This window comes from Lissotriton helveticus, chromosome 2_2 (genome assembly GCF_964261635.1).
Source record: "Lissotriton helveticus chromosome 2_2, aLisHel1.1, whole genome shotgun sequence".
NCBI classification, from domain to species: domain Eukaryota; kingdom Metazoa; phylum Chordata; class Amphibia; order Caudata; family Salamandridae; genus Lissotriton; species Lissotriton helveticus.
This window is the reverse complement of record NC_136060.1, coordinates 484,722,875-484,741,382: the sequence shown is the minus strand read 5'-3', so window position 1 is coordinate 484,741,382 and position 18,508 is coordinate 484,722,875. Positions and strand designations below refer to the sequence as shown.

Below are 18,508 nucleotides of genomic sequence, written 5' to 3'. Positions count from 1 at the left end.
TTCTAGATTCTCAATGTTAGTTAAAAATGTAAATGTAAATGTCGGAATTTGTAAAGTACCAGCTTTTGGCCCTTGCAAGCTGTAAATACACGAAAAAGGGGTATTTTTACCTCTGAGTGAGGCCGCTAGGAAGAGTATAGACTCCATGTAAATAAACCAGGACACCAAAGATTCCTGCATTAAAGTCCACACTTGGTAAACATCCAACAGGCGTTTTACAGCCCTGCCAGCATTTTATTATTTTTATTTTTATTTTTTATTCTTTTACCCAAGGTCTCTGCCTTTCGAGTTTGGGAGAAGCGAGCAGTGCGCGAGAGGAAGGCTCTTGCAACAAAACCCGCGAATCTATCGTCATTCCGGGAGTTTCCAGCTCGCGTGAAAACGAGCTGTTAAAAGTACAATTTCTTCTGCTAGATTCCGAAGGGAATTTTCCATCCTCTTGAGAAATATAGCGACGTGTTGGTGTTTCCACTGACACTTGGCAGCGCTCTGTATCAGATGGGCTGTGCTGTGTACACTTTTCAGTGGCGCGAAATAACACACGAATACAATTGCACCATTTTTGCTGCTTTGGATTGTATTGCAATATTTATATAGCGCTTACAAGCACTCTGTGGGGCCCTGAAGCGCTGCCCTACATGGATAGCACACCTCAGAGGCGCAACTAGAGACAAAATTCGGGGGGGGCTAAGAAAAAATTTCTGGTGGGGCTAATTCTTCCAGCAGTATGCATAGTGGAGATGCAGGGGCTCTCTAAAAAGGGGTGAAAAAACAACAAAGCCTCATTAACAAGCAAATGGTCTTTTAAAGACCTGTGAAGTACTCGGGTGTGGCTGTGTTTGTGCCCGGGACGCTGTCTCAGCCGGGCTAACACACACGACAGGGTGGAGGGGCTGAAGCCCTTTGAGACCAATGGGCGTTGCATGCCTGGAGAGAGCCCAGAGATGGCTACATATTACACATTAGTGTTATGTAGTTTTATATTACATCTTTGTGTTGGGTAGTTAGCTTGAAAACCCTGTTTAAAATGTTTAGGTTTTATATACTTGTATGAATAAATTGTTGATATAACAGTGGGCAATGGTGAGGGACTTCGGATTTATGTGATACAATGGCTTCAGGGTTTACCACATAAGTATAGATTTACCACAGTTGCCATATCATTTTACTACCTATTCTTTAGAATTAACAAAGAATGTTGCTTCTAGCTAATGATGATGTAGCCTTGCGGCTAGAGCGGTGGACCTTGGACCTGGGGAACCGGGTTCAAGTCTCAGCAACGATGCTCAACATCCTGTGATTCTGGGCAAATCACTTAATCTCCCAGTGCCTAACAAAAATGAATGTGTACATCTGTAACAAAACTGGTGCTCATGTAAAGCGCTCTGATACTCGATGTCTCGGGTCTAGTTTGTGCTATATAAAACTCTAAAAATTAAAAAATATATATATAATGTGCCACCTAAATTGCAATTTTTTAGACACAAATTAGATAACCTTGCTGCATAATGTGGTCCTCCAAGCCACATACTCTCAATATTCTTCACAATGTAAAGCTCTGCAGAGTGGTTTGGGGGATATCATTTTGATGATGAAATCTATATTCAATGGCAATCCCTGTGAAATATGGGTTCGTATACTACTGCATTCTGTGTAATAAAAGCACCTAAATATGTAGTATATTAGTTCTAAGGAACATTAAAGCTGTGAATTCTTTGTGAACTCCATCTATCCCCAGACATTTATAATCCTAATTGGAACCAAGGAGAGAGCCACCCTCTTCGCAACTTCCCCAAACAGTCAGTGTGCAAAAGACACAGACAGTATCTAAGGCCAACATGTGACGCAGATCATGCCTCTAGGTAAGCAAGGGCTTGTAATTAAGAGTTGCTGCTACCAACAAGCAAAGGTGAGACACATCATGCACTCACTCTCTTCTGCCTTGAAGTTGCGGGGGCTGTTATTAACTTGAGACTGTATTAATATAACTGCATCTACAATGGCCCTCCAGCTTCACGGCTCAATCGGTTGCAGATGGCCCAGAATGTCTCACCTGTCTCAGCGTTGGGTAGAAGCGATCATGGTACAGCAGCAGCTCTACATCCCTTCACTGGTTACCAGTTATAAGATGGAATCCTATTCAAACTTGACTGCTGGATGTATACATGTATACACTGTTGTAGGATGAATATATGTACTTGGTCCTCCTCTATCTATCCAGCAGAATCTCACTCTACTGTAACATAAAAAATCTAGTAACTCAGGATAAATTGTTTTTGAAAGTCCCACAAGTCAACTTTAAAATTAAGGCTTCAGAGCTTTTTCTGCCCCAGGCCCATCTATCTGATTGATTGAGACCATATATAAAGCACCCACAGCTACTTCAGTAAGCAGTGTTGCAACGCTCTGAGGAGAGTGACAGTTACAATCAACTCGGTCAGTAAGATCTGGACTCTCTCCGAGAATTGCTGAGATATCTGTCCAACTTGACTTGCTTTAAGAAGGCACTAAAAACACATATTTTTGTGTTACGGACCCACATAAGACCCGCACAAAGAGTTCCCTTTGTAGAAGTGCATGTGTGAGAAGTGGCCTGATAGGTAGGCAGGATTCAAGCAGCAAGAGATACCACATTCAATCACAATATGGAATGACCTGACCCCTTATGAGAAAGGAGAACACCATATCACGAAATCCTTGTTTAGTTCATTTTAAAGCTCTTCTGTTTTGTGCATTTATTTAGTAAGGCATTGGAGTGCTGTAGATAGTCGTAGCAATAGGGAGAAGAAGCAGGGCAATGTATGAGCCCGGCTAACTTGTCAATTTCTCCTACAGGGAGAGATCTCTTTCAATGCCAATGTCCTTATATTATGTTCAGGTGGCATACAAGGCTCCTTCTGCTGCCACGGGGCCTTGTGAATATCACACATACCAGTCAGCGAGCCAGGCCGAACCCATCAGGGCGCACTAGAAAACCTTTAACAGATCAATAAGTCGCTTCTCTCAGCCAATGTTTTCTTAAATATTTTATTATACAAATAAGAATGGCCGAGATGTGACTTAATATGCAGTGTGTGCTATAGAAGAGCAGTCCCTCCGTGTTGTCAGAGCGGGAAATGTTTGAGCACTGCGTGGAAGACTCAGAAATGTTACTATCCACTGCTAGCGTGTCCACTCCTCGTGAACTTGGATGTGCACGACTGCAGTCCAGGACATGGACCCCCATCATCTGAGTGAATAATGTCTTACTGCTACAGACACTCCTCAGATATGTTGTGCCACTTCTGGTGATGCTGGTGGTAATTCACCCGCTCCTGCCTGTGACGTTCTGTATCCAGACATCTAATAGCGGCCTTGATGTTGCAGTTTTATTTTCGAACACTTAACTGCCTGGGCACAACAACGGCAAGAAACAGGCCCCCAAGGCACAATGATGTCATCTTGTGTAAATAGTAGTAGAGCTCTGATGCCTAACGGCCTGGTTCATGCTGCAGGAAATTAAAAAATAAATAAGAAATACATTCCATAATTCCCACGTTGTAGCACTCTAACTGCAACAAGAGCTATTCTTACTTCCAATATCATGTCATGGTTAAGGCTCCAAACACTTCACATATAATATGAATGCAAAGGCTTTGTCTCATCTAGTACAGCCACTAAGATTGCAAGTTTTACATTCCTGCGCGCATGTCATGTTTTGGCAGGCAAAGCACAGATTATACCGTCATTTATTTACACCTTATATCTATGGTCCTATCCCCCGCATCTTTCAATTAAAATGCCCCAAAGACAAAACAGTTACCGAAGGAAACTATGTCAGCCCTTCTACTATAGTGAAACCAAAGCGCCATCAAATATTTACCAAGATGTGCTGCATATTCAAGGAGGAAATCGTCACTGTGTGTTTAGCTCACCAAATGTACAAGTCCACTTTTATGGCAGAGCGTGCCTAACCCACGTCATTTCCTAATTGTAAGAGAGCTGCAATATGTAAGCAGGTCTGCGTCGGGTTTCTTTCTCAAAGGCCTCATTTACAAGTAAATGGCCTTTTAAAGACCTGTTAACTACTCGGGTGCGGCTGCAATTAGATGCTCGCCAGCCCCAACCCGTGAAACTGTGTCAGCCCGGGCTGACACACACGACGGGGGGGGCTGAAGCCCCGGGAGCCCAATGGGTGTTGCGCGCCTGGCACACCTTATAGGGTTTGTAGTTGGAAGGGTTTTGTTCTTGTTTTGATCCTATGTGGGAAGTGATTCCATGCCTTGTGCCATGTCCACCAAGGTGCGGTTGTGGTGTTATGGGACGCAGCGCGTAGCTAATAATATAGGAAGTAAGATGGGCTCAACGAGGCCAGCACCCGTCTGTGATTGTTGGTGTCCCTTTAAGATTGGAGATCGTTTAACCCCTTCGCTGCCGCGGCAATTCAGCCGCAGTGCTAGGGGCGCGGGGGGAGGGGGAGGGCACGCGGCGCTCCCATGCTTATGACGGAACCGCTCCGTCACGAGCCTTGGGCGAGCTGTGCTTGTGATGGAGCGGTTCCGTCACTGCCCCGCCCGCTCAATAGAACGCGACACGCAGGCGCGAAATCAGCGCAGGCGCGCGAGCGGGCCGTGACTGAACCGCTCCGTCACCAGCACAGCGCGACCGAGGCTGGTGACGGAGTGGTTCCGTCACCAGCATGGGAGGGGTTAATAATCCGATGGGGAAGGGTATTCCAGGTCTGGGCAGAGAGGTAGGAGAAGGATCTTCTTCCTGTTCTAGTCTTGTCGATCCATGACACGGAGGCCAGGGCGAGTTCGGCAGAGCGTAGTTGTCAAAAAGCAAAACATTTTGTTGGAAAGAGGTGGAATGAATCAAAAATGGAGAAAAGCAGCTACACAGGGTTTGTCAAGGCACGTTGGTTATAGGTGTTCTAGGCAAATGATTTCTAGGTAAATGACGAAACCATGTGTGTTTCTGAGGATCCAAGCAGGGGTCGCCACAAATGCACACTGACATGGATCACACGTATAATGGTGCTAAAGACTGATAAGGGAGCAAAAGTTAGTTGCTGGGTGTTGAATTGACTGCAGAAGGGGCCAGTTTTAGAGTCCATAGAAATCTGTTTTGAAAGATTGGAATTTAGCTAGAAAAGATGTGTCCTCCTCCTCTTTCATGTTACTGTTCTTGCGTATGATCTGGGAGGTTTTGGATGATGTGATGCCCTCACATGAAGAGTTTCTCGTCTTGTTAGCTGGCCATGACGAAGTATCTGCTACTTCGGGCCTGCTGTGATTTGGGGCATTTCCATGCCCGTGGTCCACCGGTGAGTTGGACTGCGGTTTCTAGACCTGAGGCTATGGCCTTCTCCTACTGGTGAAGTTTGTTTATTATGGTAGTTGTCCTCCTGAGGGGAAAGACCACCACATCCCAAAACTCACTCTACTTTTCTCTCTGAATTCACCTCCACCAGATGTCGCGCATGCGGAGCCGACGCAGCTGCAGGTCTACGGTCGCCATGGATCCGACGTCCTGTTCCCAGGGGTAGAGACGGAGCTCCAAGGAGATGGAGTGCTGGAGTGGATGGTCCAGAAGCCTGGAGATCGGGAACCTCAGTGGATCCTGACCTATCACTATGGAAGCGATGAGCCACAAACGTTCCAAAAGTACCAACACCGGATCCTTTTTTCCCTTAACAATGCTTCGTTGAGGCTACTCAACCTGAGCCCCCAGGATGACGGCGTGTACATTCTGCACCTGATGTTTGTGGATAAGAACCATGTCCAGTTGAAAGTCATTGGTAAGAATGAAAATGTGCTGGCATGAAGTGTGTTGCTGTGGGTGTTGGCTTTATTTATGATGTTTGGTGGGGGCTCGAACAGCGATTGGCAAAGGTCTACACTTGCGCTACACGATCTCTCGCGGGTTTACAGATGGGGAGAATGATTTGCGGACTTTTCACTGCGGTACACACACCTTGTCCCTCTTGATGCCAGTGTTTGCCCTGCAGTGAATGCCTTTTTTTAGATTTTTCTTTTTATTTTTAAGGATTTTTTTTTTAATGTGGGTAACTTCCCCCATCATTTCCGCTACGTTACCCGCTCACTAACCTTTCACCACCTCAAGCTTGAGCGCCTTTAAAATGTCACTCCGCTTTAAAACGTAGTGAAAGTTCAGCATGCCGGGAAGATCCAGACCCCTAAAACACAGATTCCACTAACAGCAAACCACCATAAACCTGGAGTCTCTTCAAAACCACAAACCTGAAGGCTCTTCTCAAGACAAAGGGCCTGATTCACAAACAGCCCCCGCAGTCGCAGCGGGCGTACAACACTAGGGGTGGGAGCTCCATACAGCAGTTTCCCATTGTGGGGTCCCGCCACAAGTGTGGAACCCCAGATATGACTATGAGGCCCCCTCCACGACTGGCGAGCGAGTTAGTGGATCTGGTCCAGGGTGTTCTTAACCTCTGCCCAGTAAACATGAAATTAATTCTCACGCTTGAATTATCTAGTGTGGCTTTTTGGGGGAGGGCGGTATTAGATGGGGTGGCACACTTGCTTGTTCCTACATAAACGACTCACCATGGAAGGAACTATTGGTTGGATACAGCTTCCTTGAGACAAGAAAGGAGTGAATGTTTATACCTTTTGACGTGGGTTGGACCAGGTCTTTAATGGTCCTTATTCGAGGGGCTCTGTTCTAAGTAAGGTGATCATGTGTGTTGCCAAAGTTTCCCAAGAGCGAAGAGGTAAGTTGTGCTGCCCTGGGTGTTGGATCTTTTGTGTTACAAGATCGAGGCTCTAGTGATGTGAAGTTGAGAAGTGAAAATGAGTGGACAGTTATCGAGTATCATCAAAAGACCTGAAACCAGCTGATAAGGCTCGAGAGCAGGATAAAAGCCTCATCACAGAAGGGTTGTTGTGGCATTTGATATATTGCAAAGACAGGTGAAATATTCATAGGAAATAAGGCGCTTCCTTAAAGAACCTGGAATACCAACTTTTTTAAATTGGCTGACAAAGGTATTCTTTCTGTGAAGACATTTATTATACAAACTATAAGTAGTAAGGTTGTGTGTCGCACCTTCACGTAGTTCTCAGCTGTGTATTGCCCCAGGGTAGGTGGCTCAATGCACCCATGTTGCGTAGCCTAACCATATTTGAGTCTAGTTGCCTCCACAACTTTTTCTTTCCCTCCATGTAACGGAGCCACTGAAAGTATAATTTCTTAGATGTGTGTTGTGTTCACAGTCACAGCATCTCTTTCACACAGGGCTACTTGGAGCACTCAAGACAGCAGAGACTCTTTCAGCCAGGCCTAACCTGTTTGCCAACACCCCCTTCCATGCTGGAATTTTCAAGCCCATCCTTTTAATGGAACAAATAGAACTACAAGTCCCAGAATGTACATGTTTCGGTTCATGGCTGTGAGTGTGGATGATGAAGGCTTCTTCAGGTTCATAATGGTTTTTCTTCTCTCTGGATCCCTAGAACCCATATCTGAGATAAAGATTATGAAAATTCTATCGAGTGGTGACTCTGGTGTCCGGCTAATGTGTGAAGCTTCAGGTGACGTCTGGAACCTTGCATGGAGGAACAACGGGCGAGAGTTGATGCAGAACATCACCCACTGGAGGAACACCTCAGAACTGGTCATCAGGGAGGTGGGAACTGGCTCCTACATCTGTGTCGCCTGGAACCCAATCAGTGAACTTGAAACATCCTACCTAATTGCTGAGGAAAGTGCTGGTGAGTTTCTAGCCTCAAATGTCACATTTTTTTATTTAGTATTTTCCAATCCATAGGCTCGGTTTTGTGAAAATCCTTTGAGTGACACAATGTTAACCCCATGTGTTTTTCAGCATTTTTCCGTGGGGAACTTTTAAAGTTCTTACTAATCAAAAAAAATGTGAAGTGCAGTGTATTTTAGATTTGCCTAGACATTTTTGCTCAGATCCGTTGTTTATTTGAACCCAATACACATTGCAATGGAGTTTGATTTGCCCCATTACTGGCTTTGTGGGGTGCTATTGCTAGATGTGATGCAGATAATTGATCATCAGGTACATCCTCCGTGAGGTTCCTCTGATACCTACGCTCTTTGAGGATCCACCATTAATTGCTGATAGCGAATGACCTCGGAAGAGCCAAAATCCATCATCTTCGACTAAGCCCCAGTGTTCTGTAAACAAAGCCCGCACTCCAACTTTCGGATACCACTTGGTTTCCTAAAAATTGATAAGAGCAGTCACTTGTGTGCCCTAGAACCATGAAGGATGCAACAGGCTGGTAACATTCCATCATCTCCTGTGGTACCTACGCCTGGTTCTTCAGCAGGTTCTGCGAGAACTTCCATTGGCTGCAGTAAGGATGGTCCTTCATATACATCCTGTATATTCGACTGCATGCCAGCAATGTTGTTGTGCTCTAGAGGAGGACTTAACGTGTAGGAGCATTAGGACTCCACGTATATGTGGTGATGTTTTCTGTCGCCACCCCTGTGTTGTCCAGTTCCATTTTGAAGACCCTAAATCCATAAAAACTCATTTCGAGGTACACATTTTGGGATCCAGTCGATCTTGGTTTCCAAGCACAAAACAAACACTGGATGGATTTTGGGATCTCGTTATTGGGAGTACGGGGACCTGGTTGATACTTTGTGAAGGAAACACATGTAATTGGTCAGTAAACAAAAGGCGAATTGTGGCAGATAAGGGTCCACCTGCATGGTCCTCAGAAGACATGTTAACTCAATGAAATGAAATGCCAGCATTTGTAAAGCGCACAGCTACCTCCAACAGAAGTGTCCCGGCGCTGTCCGTATACCACTTAGGAACCCTTCCTGGCTTTTTCCCTGTGACATGCCCACTCCTGGGCATCCCCAAGGTGAAGCCAGGCATCCTAGCTTTGTTAGGGCCGTTGTGGAGATTAAGCAAGCTATTGCCCAGAGTTGCAGAGTGGGACCCATGATTAGAATAGGCACCGAGGCGAGAATTATCAGGTCCGAGGAAATTGAGCCCAAGACCGGCCGAGGCGGGTATTGAACCCTGGTCCCGGACCAGACCTCTGCATCAGGGTCTGCCGCTCTAACCATTGAGCCACACTTCTCCACAACTCAATTTCTCATCCATGTGCACCGCACTCTGATAATTTAGGCACCTGTGCCCTCCTTGGTGTGGTGGCATACCGCCAAATATAATCCTACTTTGCTTGACTTCACTGTCCCATGAGGGTCCAAGGTGACATGTACGCCGAGCGATAATGGCCGGAAGGTGAAGGACTCCGTCACTGCTTTTATACCGGACGCTAATCGATTACTAAAAATCAAAGCTATGTGCCTTCATTTCCCATCCTGTAGAGCCCCTCTGCTTTCTGATAGATCGAAGGTGGGGGTAATCTAGGGAGAGATGTCTGTGGACGGGGGAGATGAGGGAATGGTAATCATTGGGTATCCCCTTTACTGAGGTGTCGGCCACTCAGGACATTGTGCCGACCCATCTATTCCTCCCATTTCCCATCCTCCTGACGTGCTGGCCTAGTGCGGAGTGGTACGCTTCGGTTGTCCCTTAGGTCTGTCCGGGCTGCTTTCAATAGATCCACTGTTCTATAGGCTGCTGACTTGAGGCAGCGGAGAGCTGCCAAAAGGTCTTGAGCTCTCTAGAAGTCAAGAGTGTCACAGTTGCCATCATAGAGGACTTGATGCCCAGTACGCAGAAGAGGGAGCCGTGAGGCAATGGGGTCTGTTCTAGTTCTAGTTCTAGGCACTGGGGTCTGTTCTAGTTCTAGTTCTAGGCACTGGGGTCTGTTCTAGTTCTAGTGTTATGTACACTGTGAATCCAAAGCTTGTTCTGTACTAATGCAGTGGTTCTTTCTTTTCATTGGCTGCCAGTGATGGGGAAAAATGTAAGTACATATTCATTAAGTCACGTGTAAATGGGCAGCACTGCTTAAGCTGTATAGTAAATATTTGAGTAACACAAAGTTGATGGACTGAATACTGAACATTGTCGGGCATTCACCCCCAGTCACAGATCCGGGTTAAATCCATTGTTCTCTTGCTCGCCACGCCATCCAGTTTGGACTCGGCCATATGCAAATCATTCTTGGCCCGGCTCCCCAGGGAAAACCAAGCCTGCCGGTTCGGGCTAGACTGTTCCCATGGGGAGCAGGGTCAAGATTGATTTGCATATGGCTGGGCCAAACTGGAATAGCTTGGTGAGCAAAAAAGCAAAGGATTTAGACCCAGATCTTTGTATTGCGGTGAATGTTTGACAATCTTAAGCATTCCATTCACCATCTTTTTGTATTGTAATTGCATTTTTATAGTGCTTACTACCCCTGACGAGGCGTCAAAACGCTTTTTTTCGGTGAGTAGCACGCTACTCCGGGACCCATAGAGGATTAGTGTTGAATTAGTATAGTGAAACGTGCAAGTACATTTCAAGTGGTGGATAGGTTAGTCGGTTATTTGGATTCGGAAGGATAGAAGAGGAAAAAAGGTTTGTATTTATATAGTGGTTATTACCCCTGATGGGGTGTTGAAGCATGCTACTCCGGAAACCCATAAAGGATTAGTGGTGAATTAGTGTGGTGAAATATGAAAGTAATTTGAGTGCTGGATATTAGTCAGTTATTTGGAGTGAGAAGAATAGCAGAGGGATAGAAGGGGAAGAAAGGTTTGCATTCATATAGCCTCTGTTACCTCTGATGGGTGTTGAAGCGCTTTTCTGGCGAGTAGCACGCTACTCCAGAACCGATCAAGTAATAGTGTTGAAAATGAGTATAGTGAAATATGAGGAAATTTGAGTGGTGGATATATTATTCAGTTATTTGGATAGAGAAGGGTAAGTGGTGGGATAGTAGAGGGAAAGAGGTGTGTATTTATATAGCGCTTGCTACCCGTGATGGGGTTTTGAAGCACTTTTTTGGCGAGTAGCATGCTACTCTGGAACCCATAAGGATTTTTGTTGAATTAGTATGGTGAAACATGAAATTAAATTGAGTGGTGGATATATTTGTCAGTTATTTGGATGGAGAAGGTTTGGGGAGGGGTATAAAAGGGATAAAAGGTTTGCATTTATATAGCGCTTGGGAGCCTGATGGGGTGTTGAAACGCTTTATTGGCGAGTAGCACTCTACTCTGGAACCCATAAGGGATTAGTGGTGAGTTAGTATAGTGGAATATGGATTTTGAAAAGTGAACATGTTAGTCTGTTATTTTTTTAATTTTTTTTTTTTTTTTAAACCTTTATTATAGCATTCAAGAAAATACAGGCATGGGCCTACAACCGCGGGGGCTGGCCGCTAGATAGATTAAGACCACGGATATTACAGTACTACACAGCCCATCAGCCGACAACCCAGAGGTTCGGCGGCGATTCAGGACAAAACTGGTATAAGAATGCAAAATTAAGTTTCAGAATGAGTCGGAGGTTTCGTTTTATATTATATGAGAGAGGAGCAGGTGTCATACAATCAAACCAGATAATGCGGGGGACAGGGTAAGAAACAGGATAGACACATAATAACCACTGTGATGGAGAATCGGCGCCAAAGGATACAGATCGATGCAAATGAACACACAATATACATTCCATGTTGCGCCATTTCTCGGAGCCTGCCCACCTGGAAATCGGATATCAGAAAAGCATGAGCACTAGATACAAGCTTACAGTAAAAGTCCGGATGATTCGTAGCTATACTGATCCTTAAAAAAGAAAAGGAAGGAAAAGAAAGGCCATAGAAAATAAAAAAGGCAAAATAAAAAAAAACCCGTCCAGCCCCCCACCCTGCACCCCTGCAGATGGCTACAGCCTAACCCCACTAGCAGCGTGCCTGTCGCCCCTAATCACTAAAACCCTAAAGGAAGGAAAAAGAATGGAGGAGGGCATAGACAGTTGGGCACCCAGCCCCTTTAGACCCCCCGCCAGATAAAGCCACCCCCTATCAATAAAAGAACACTTATGACAACAGTATAGAAGAGAGTAGAGGGTACCGGAAAACACCGCCCAGCCTCTTAGAGCAAGCAGTTACAGGTCGAACACTTGTGAAAGTCACTAATACCCTTCCCGACCTAGTCAATCCTAACCTTGGCCCTTCCGAACAAGAACACGGACCCCCCCCCATCGAGACCCAAAGGCACACAAAGAGGTAATAAAGGAGAAAAGAGTCATCAAAAAGCAATCCATGGCGACTCGCAGGCAGTAGGTCCACGGGAACCTTAGACGCTGAAGACCTCTCCCTCCTGGACGAACAGTCCCAATGTATTCTGCACAGGAGTCGTAGAGTCACCAAGAGAGGAGAAGACGACCACAAAGTGAAAGGAAAGTCACAAACAAAAGTCTCCGGGAGGGGAACGCCTCTTGATATCCCCACAGCCGGTAGTGGCGGAAGGTCCGGTGATACCATAACATCCTTGGGAACACCGCCTCCCAGGGCACCATCCAATGGTTCCAATGCCGGTTTCCTCACGGGGCTCTCGCACGGAGTCAAAATGGCCACGGCTTGAACGGCTGCAGATTCCTGTTTCAATCGTAAGGCCGGGTCCGGGTCCACCAGGAGCATCTCTGATAGGCGCGAGTCCAATTTGCTCAACAAGACATCAACCTGTGATCGAAACGCCCAAATTTCCGCCAGTACTGACTTCAGCGATGGCTCATGCATCGTTCGATCCACGGTTTCATGCCCGATATCAGTCCCAATCACCTCCCCGGGTGAATCCGGCATCCTCGGGGGGGACAAACAGGATCGCGAACATACAGATGCGGAGGGTGACCGGTCTTTACTCGCGGCCACGGTCCACACCGTTAAGGCCGTAGGTCAGAGGCCCCGAACCACGAACCTCGGCGGCCCCGATACCGGGTCCGCGGGACGGGAACCCCCACTCACAGCCAGCAATAAGCATGATCACTCCTCCATCGATAATGAGCAATTGAAACGATCACCGCCAAATTCGGGCTTAAACAAAGCCTCCACTCCGGTTGACCGGACCCAGCCTGGTTCTTCTGGCCGATGTTGTTGCACTGCAGCCCGGCTGTGAAAGTACTCGAGGCCCCGGCTTCACCGCTGGAGCAGGCCGCAAACGTCAACACGACAGAACTTCTTCCAACAAGCCGATAAAAGTTTCCGAATTTCACCATCGGAGTGCGGAACAGTTCATGAACACAGAGACCGGGCGTAAAGTCAGGATAATGTACAGGATATCGCGGCGGGTTACGGAGGTCGGCGGAGCCGGGAGCCTAAGCAGCCATCTTGTTTGCTGACGTAGCTCCTCCTAGTCTGTTATTTTGATTGAAAAGGATAGTGGTGGGATAGTAGAGTGAAGGACTTTTTTTTAAATTAATTTGTTTAGGTCATAGCAGTAGGAGGAGGCTTTTGGATGAGTAAAAAGGGTTTATGGAGAGAAGAGTTTAGAGAGGTTTGTTTTGGGGGATCGGTATAGTAAAAGAGGTGTCAGAGGATGCAAGGAGGGTTAGAGTAGGAAAGACTCTAGAAACTGTTATTTTGGGGATTATAGTAGTAGTATGGGGTTTGGGATAAATGAGAGATTGGATGTAGAGGATATATTGATATATGTATAGGGTGAGAGATAGGTCAGTGCATTGGAAAGAGTAGTAGAAAGTAGTTTGAGATGAGTAAGAAAGTTGGGCTAGAAGATATATTTAGAGAAGTATAGGCTGAGAAATGGGGTAGTGCATTGGAAATGCCAAATTCGAAGAAAGTGATAAATATATAGATCCATTAGTACATTGAAAGTATATAGATGCATAAAGGAGGTAAGTATTTGAACATTAAAGATATTGATAGAGGTACAGGATGAGAAATAGGGCAGTGCATTGGATATAACAGACACACAGATCCATGTACATGGAGGTACATAGATGCACAATGGAAGCAAGTGCAGGTAGACCAAAGATGATTTTTTTTAAAACATAATTATTCTACATGTTTATACAGGGTAATTCACAAAGATAGGTACATATCTATAGTGAGAATACATTGTGGGTGGGTATTACTGAGTGGGAACATGGGCAGCATTTCTGGCCTTGGTCCCGAACAGGCTCAAAAAGGCAACTACCCTTGTCCTCTCCGCCCTTAACCTCAACGCTCGTCCTGAGACGCCCTAACCCTGGCCTTTAATAGCCCTAGTAATAAGGTGACCCATCTAGCCAATAGGAACCCTAGCCCTGCCACTATCCAATCACAACACTACCCCTAAAATCTGGAACCAGTAGGAGACCAGGACCTTACAGCCAATCTTAGCCGTAGTCCAAACAACCAATCAGTTGAAAAAACCCTGATCTCTACGTCCAATAGAGGCCCTAGCCCAACCAGTAGTCCCAACCCAATTTGATATAGTCACCGTAAGTGGGAAGGGTATGCCCAGAGATGGGTCCTGTGCTCACTATGCCATTAGATTCAAGCTAGCCTGGCTGATGATGGGTGATACACCGAAACCGGTCACGCGATGCTTGTTTCCAGTCCAGGGGGTACGTGGCTTGGCAGCTGGGGCTGGACTTTTACCTGGGGAGCAGGGTCAAGACTGATTTGCACAAGTCTGGGACCAAACTGAAATGGCACGGGGAGCAGAAAATCACAATGGATATATCTGTGTCCTGGGGTTAATGTTTGAAAATGTTTAGCGTTCTGTCCATCTTTTTGTGTTGCTATAGTAAATATTTGAGACCTGGCACTTGATGCACCTTTTTCACAGCTGAACCCAGTTCTTGTTTGTGTTTCTCAGTCATCCAGTACGTTGTGGGGTTGTTAACTGCTGCAGTAATTTTCGGTCTTCCCGTCATCATAAGTGAGCTCTCACGCCTCATCTGCGGGAAGCGATGGTGCCAACGTGCGGAACAGATGGGTAAGTTTTGTAGTATTTGTGGTGACGGCTTGTACAAGAATGGGTGGTTCAGATGAGGACATGAGTCTACAGTGTAAAGCGTTTCCCTCACTCTGTTCTCTTACCATTCTACAATCAAGCAGTGAGGACCAGCAATGCAAGGTCTTGGAGCAGGGCGAGCCATTATGGTTGTCGATATGAGTGCACTATGAAAAGCAATCTCATACATGTTCATTGGGTGGGTCTCTGGTAGGGCAGGCAGTCCTGCAATCATGGGTTCCATGCTGTGCGTTATCTTGGTGAACACTGGGAGGAACAGTTCGCACTTGGGCGATGTGAGCAGAGTTTAGCATATAAGAATACTGAGGCCCAAGAGTGATGTTCCTTCTCTAAACACTACAGTGACATGTAAGCTTTGGAACCTTGTCTGGGCAGGGAGACAAAGTGACCCCTCAAGGTTGAGGTATTATTTTAAATATTACCAAGTACAGGGGCTAAAGAAATCCTTAGACGCCTCTTTCTTCCACCACCTCACACTTCCTGTCTCTTTATGTCATCAATACCGAGCCACCTAGTCTTGATTCCACCTCTTACCTCTTTCTTCCACCCTTTGCGCTTCCTCTCATTTATCTCACTCCTGCAGGCTTTCCTTTGTGGCTGTTTTTCTAATTTTCTCTTCCTCCTCCTCTCTCTTTTCTGCATTTCTCCCTCTTGCTCTGGGTCAATGTCTGTGGCGGAAAAGTAAACCCTTGTCCTCAAACATGAATGCTGATGTCCTTGCAACCATCTGTGCAAATTAAGCATTGCCTTCTTGAGGGAATGGGGTATGGGTGATGGGGGCTTGGTTTCAATTTCTTTGTATTGCCATAGTAAATGAAGACTGTTTTGTGTTCTTTCTTCCATGTGACAGTCGATGATAAGTTTCAGCTCACGCTTCTCGTCTGCTGGGTCTTCTTCATGATCTGTGCCTTGGTTTCCGCCATTCTCACACAGTGCTTCTCGGTCTCATATGGTGAGTATGAGTACCGAGTTAATGGGGGGATGACTGGTCCTTGAGAAGGTACATTGTGTATGTGTGTGTGTGTTTGCTAATGTGTACTAAACTACACCTTACCGATGATTAGGGGGTGGGCGAATTTGCTTCGCGTCTTTAGTCTTATGTGATGTGTGTAATTCTCGCAAGAACTTTTAATGCTGAAACATTTGCTTTGGTCTTCTGCAATACTAACTTCAGTATTCAAGTAGGCATGGAGTTAAAATGTATAGAAAATAAAATGCATTATTATGGGAGTTGATAACCTATCATAGTAAATTTGGGTTTGGGGAGTGAAGCTAGGGTCCATGCGTGTGTTACAACATCCAGGGTCTTTGCGTAAGTGCAGTGGTGTAGTTCATGATTTCTGTTTGGGCCCCCCCGTTGGCCTGTGCGTTAATGCCACAAAGTTATAGCAAATCATGGTTTCACGTGCCTACTTGTGTTTAAAAACATACTTCTTTTTGTTGCTTTTCCAGCCTGTAATCTTGCCTTCTTGGTGGCTCTGGTATGCAGCCTTTCCATGGAGTCCCTGTGGTTGATGCAGACCAAGTCACAATGCCTGGATAACTGGATGAAAAAGATGAGCCAATGGATAGGCCAACGGATGAAAGGTAAAGGTGTGCATGACTACCTTAAAATATGTAGAATCTAGAAACAGAAGACCTGGCATTTGCAGCTGCTGACACGCACGCTTCTAGTGTTTGCAGCGGATTGTGTGCAAGCATTGGTACAAGACCTATTTAAAGCCAGCTATCATTAATAAACTGCTTTCTCCCAAAGGAGCCAGCAGATTTCATCATCAAGAAGAGGTGTCGGGTGCTATAGGGTGCATGGATATATAGACTACATGGAAGTACACAGTAAGGGGATCAGAAACCAGGTGCTGTACTAAGTACCTGGTCCCGGGGCTCTCCTGGTTTCAATATGGGTGTCTGCTTCACAGGTCACACTCGGTTGCGTATTCTCTTGGTCCACGGAGAGGTTGAATAAGCCTTCCTTCCTTCCTGCTGCCAGTCAATAGAACGCTTCGCCACCTTCAGGTGAAGAGGAGTTGCCCACAAGGAGTTCAGCACAGCTCCTTGATTGGCAACCATTGTCCAATTCAATAAAGCCGTTCTGGTCCCAACGATGACTCTTCTCAGGTAGAGTTCGCTTCTGCTCACTGTAGATACAAAATGGTGGAGCTGCCTTGATGGTGGATGAAAGATGGCACCTAAGCAGGAGCCTGGCTTCTCCTCTTAATCCCATTTCCCTGTCAAATGTAAAGCAAAGGTTTGGCACTGAGAGAACTTCTCAGATTTCACTTCTGTCTCCCGCCATCTAACAATATCTTGCTGTGAAATTTTTTCAAAACTAGCCCCAGAGTATGTGATGCAGGCCGCCTCAGTCCCACCCGTGTGTGTTGACTGCTCTAGACAGTAAAGGGATGGAAGAAATGCTTGAATTATCTCAGCCATTGGCTATTGGTCAGAGCCACATTCCAGGCCATCGTTTTAGGTCTAATGTGACGCCTGACAAATAGATACAAAACACATGTAAATCAGACTTGGTACCACTCCATTGGGAACAACCCACCCCGAACTACCAATTCAGGTCCTCAACAGTCTGAAACGCAAACAACTGCAGGCCGGTTTCAGCCTACATAGGCCTTGTATTGGGTGTAGCTTGAGTCCTGTGGCACAGTGAAAACAGGACTCATGTCTGGGCATACCCTTCTCAGTTAGGGCATCATGGAAGGAATTGTTGTATTCATCTCCACGACAAGTTTCTTGCTTGGAGCTGCATTCCCCACCTTTTTAGGTCTCGGCTCTAACGGGCTAAAAAGCGCGTTCTCGCCAGAGAACTATTGTCGGCGTCTCAGCAGTCTGAGAACACCGAAGTGAGACAAGACCTGGCCGCGCGCAGCGTTTTCCCATAGGATAACGTTGTGCGCGCGGCCAGGTGTTGTCTACACGGCATTGCATGGCAGTCCGGATCGCGTCGCGCGCCTCTCTGGAATGCAGGGGGAGTCTGCAGAGAGGCGCGCGGCGCTGATAACAGCTTCCCTGACTGGCCCCCTCCTTCCTGTTGCTGGAGCAGCTCTTGTCTGCCATTACTAATCAAAGGGGTGTTCGTTCAGCTTGCAGTTGCCGAATCGTTATAAAAATACGTTCCAAAATATTTTAGCAACAATCTCGAAACAGATACGTGTGCATGGGGCGAGACACTGCACCGGATCGCATAATTACCTCTCTACCTATTTGGCAGCACCTGAAATATCCCAGGATGCTTTAGCCACAAAAGAAAATGTACTTGCTTCGACGCATTTGATGTTGGCTTGAACTTCTGCCGCACCGTTTGGATTCAGCGTTTAAAGAGAGAAACATCGCCACACTCTAATTTATGGACTTTTATTAGTCGGAATGGAAACAAAAGGAGGTGTTTGGAAGGAAGATCTACAACTGCAACATTTGCGGCTTCAAAAATAGCTGTGGCGTTCATATATGAATTTCACTAAATGATTGTCTTTCTAACAAAATACGTGCTAAGCAATCCGAGGGCTGTAAGCCACTTTTGACAAGTGAATTTAATGCCTTGCAGCCAAAGCGACTCAGCAAAGTTATGGCGGAGGCTGTTAACCCAAACTAAAAAAACAAACATGTATCTGCC

The 18,508-nt window shown here is 46.0% G+C and overlaps 1 protein-coding gene across 2 annotated transcripts in view; it reads left to right on the top strand.

Annotated features, from left to right (window-relative positions):
- LOC144821902 (uncharacterized) overlaps positions 1-18,508 on the top strand; it is a 63,313-nt gene that overhangs the window by 14,087 nt on the left and 30,718 nt on the right. The window contains exons 2-6 of one of the 2 annotated variants that reach the window (XM_078679050.1): positions 5,453-5,779; positions 7,473-7,730; positions 14,725-14,844; positions 15,734-15,835; positions 16,336-16,470. In XM_078679050.1, the coding sequence (XP_078535176.1) occupies positions 5,453-5,779; positions 7,473-7,730; positions 14,725-14,844; positions 15,734-15,835; positions 16,336-16,470 (942 nt within the window). Of the gene's footprint in view, positions 1-5,452; positions 5,780-7,472; positions 7,731-14,724; positions 14,845-15,733; positions 15,836-16,335; positions 16,477-18,508 lie in introns of both variants that reach the window. The other variant, XM_078679049.1, reaches the window with a different exon arrangement.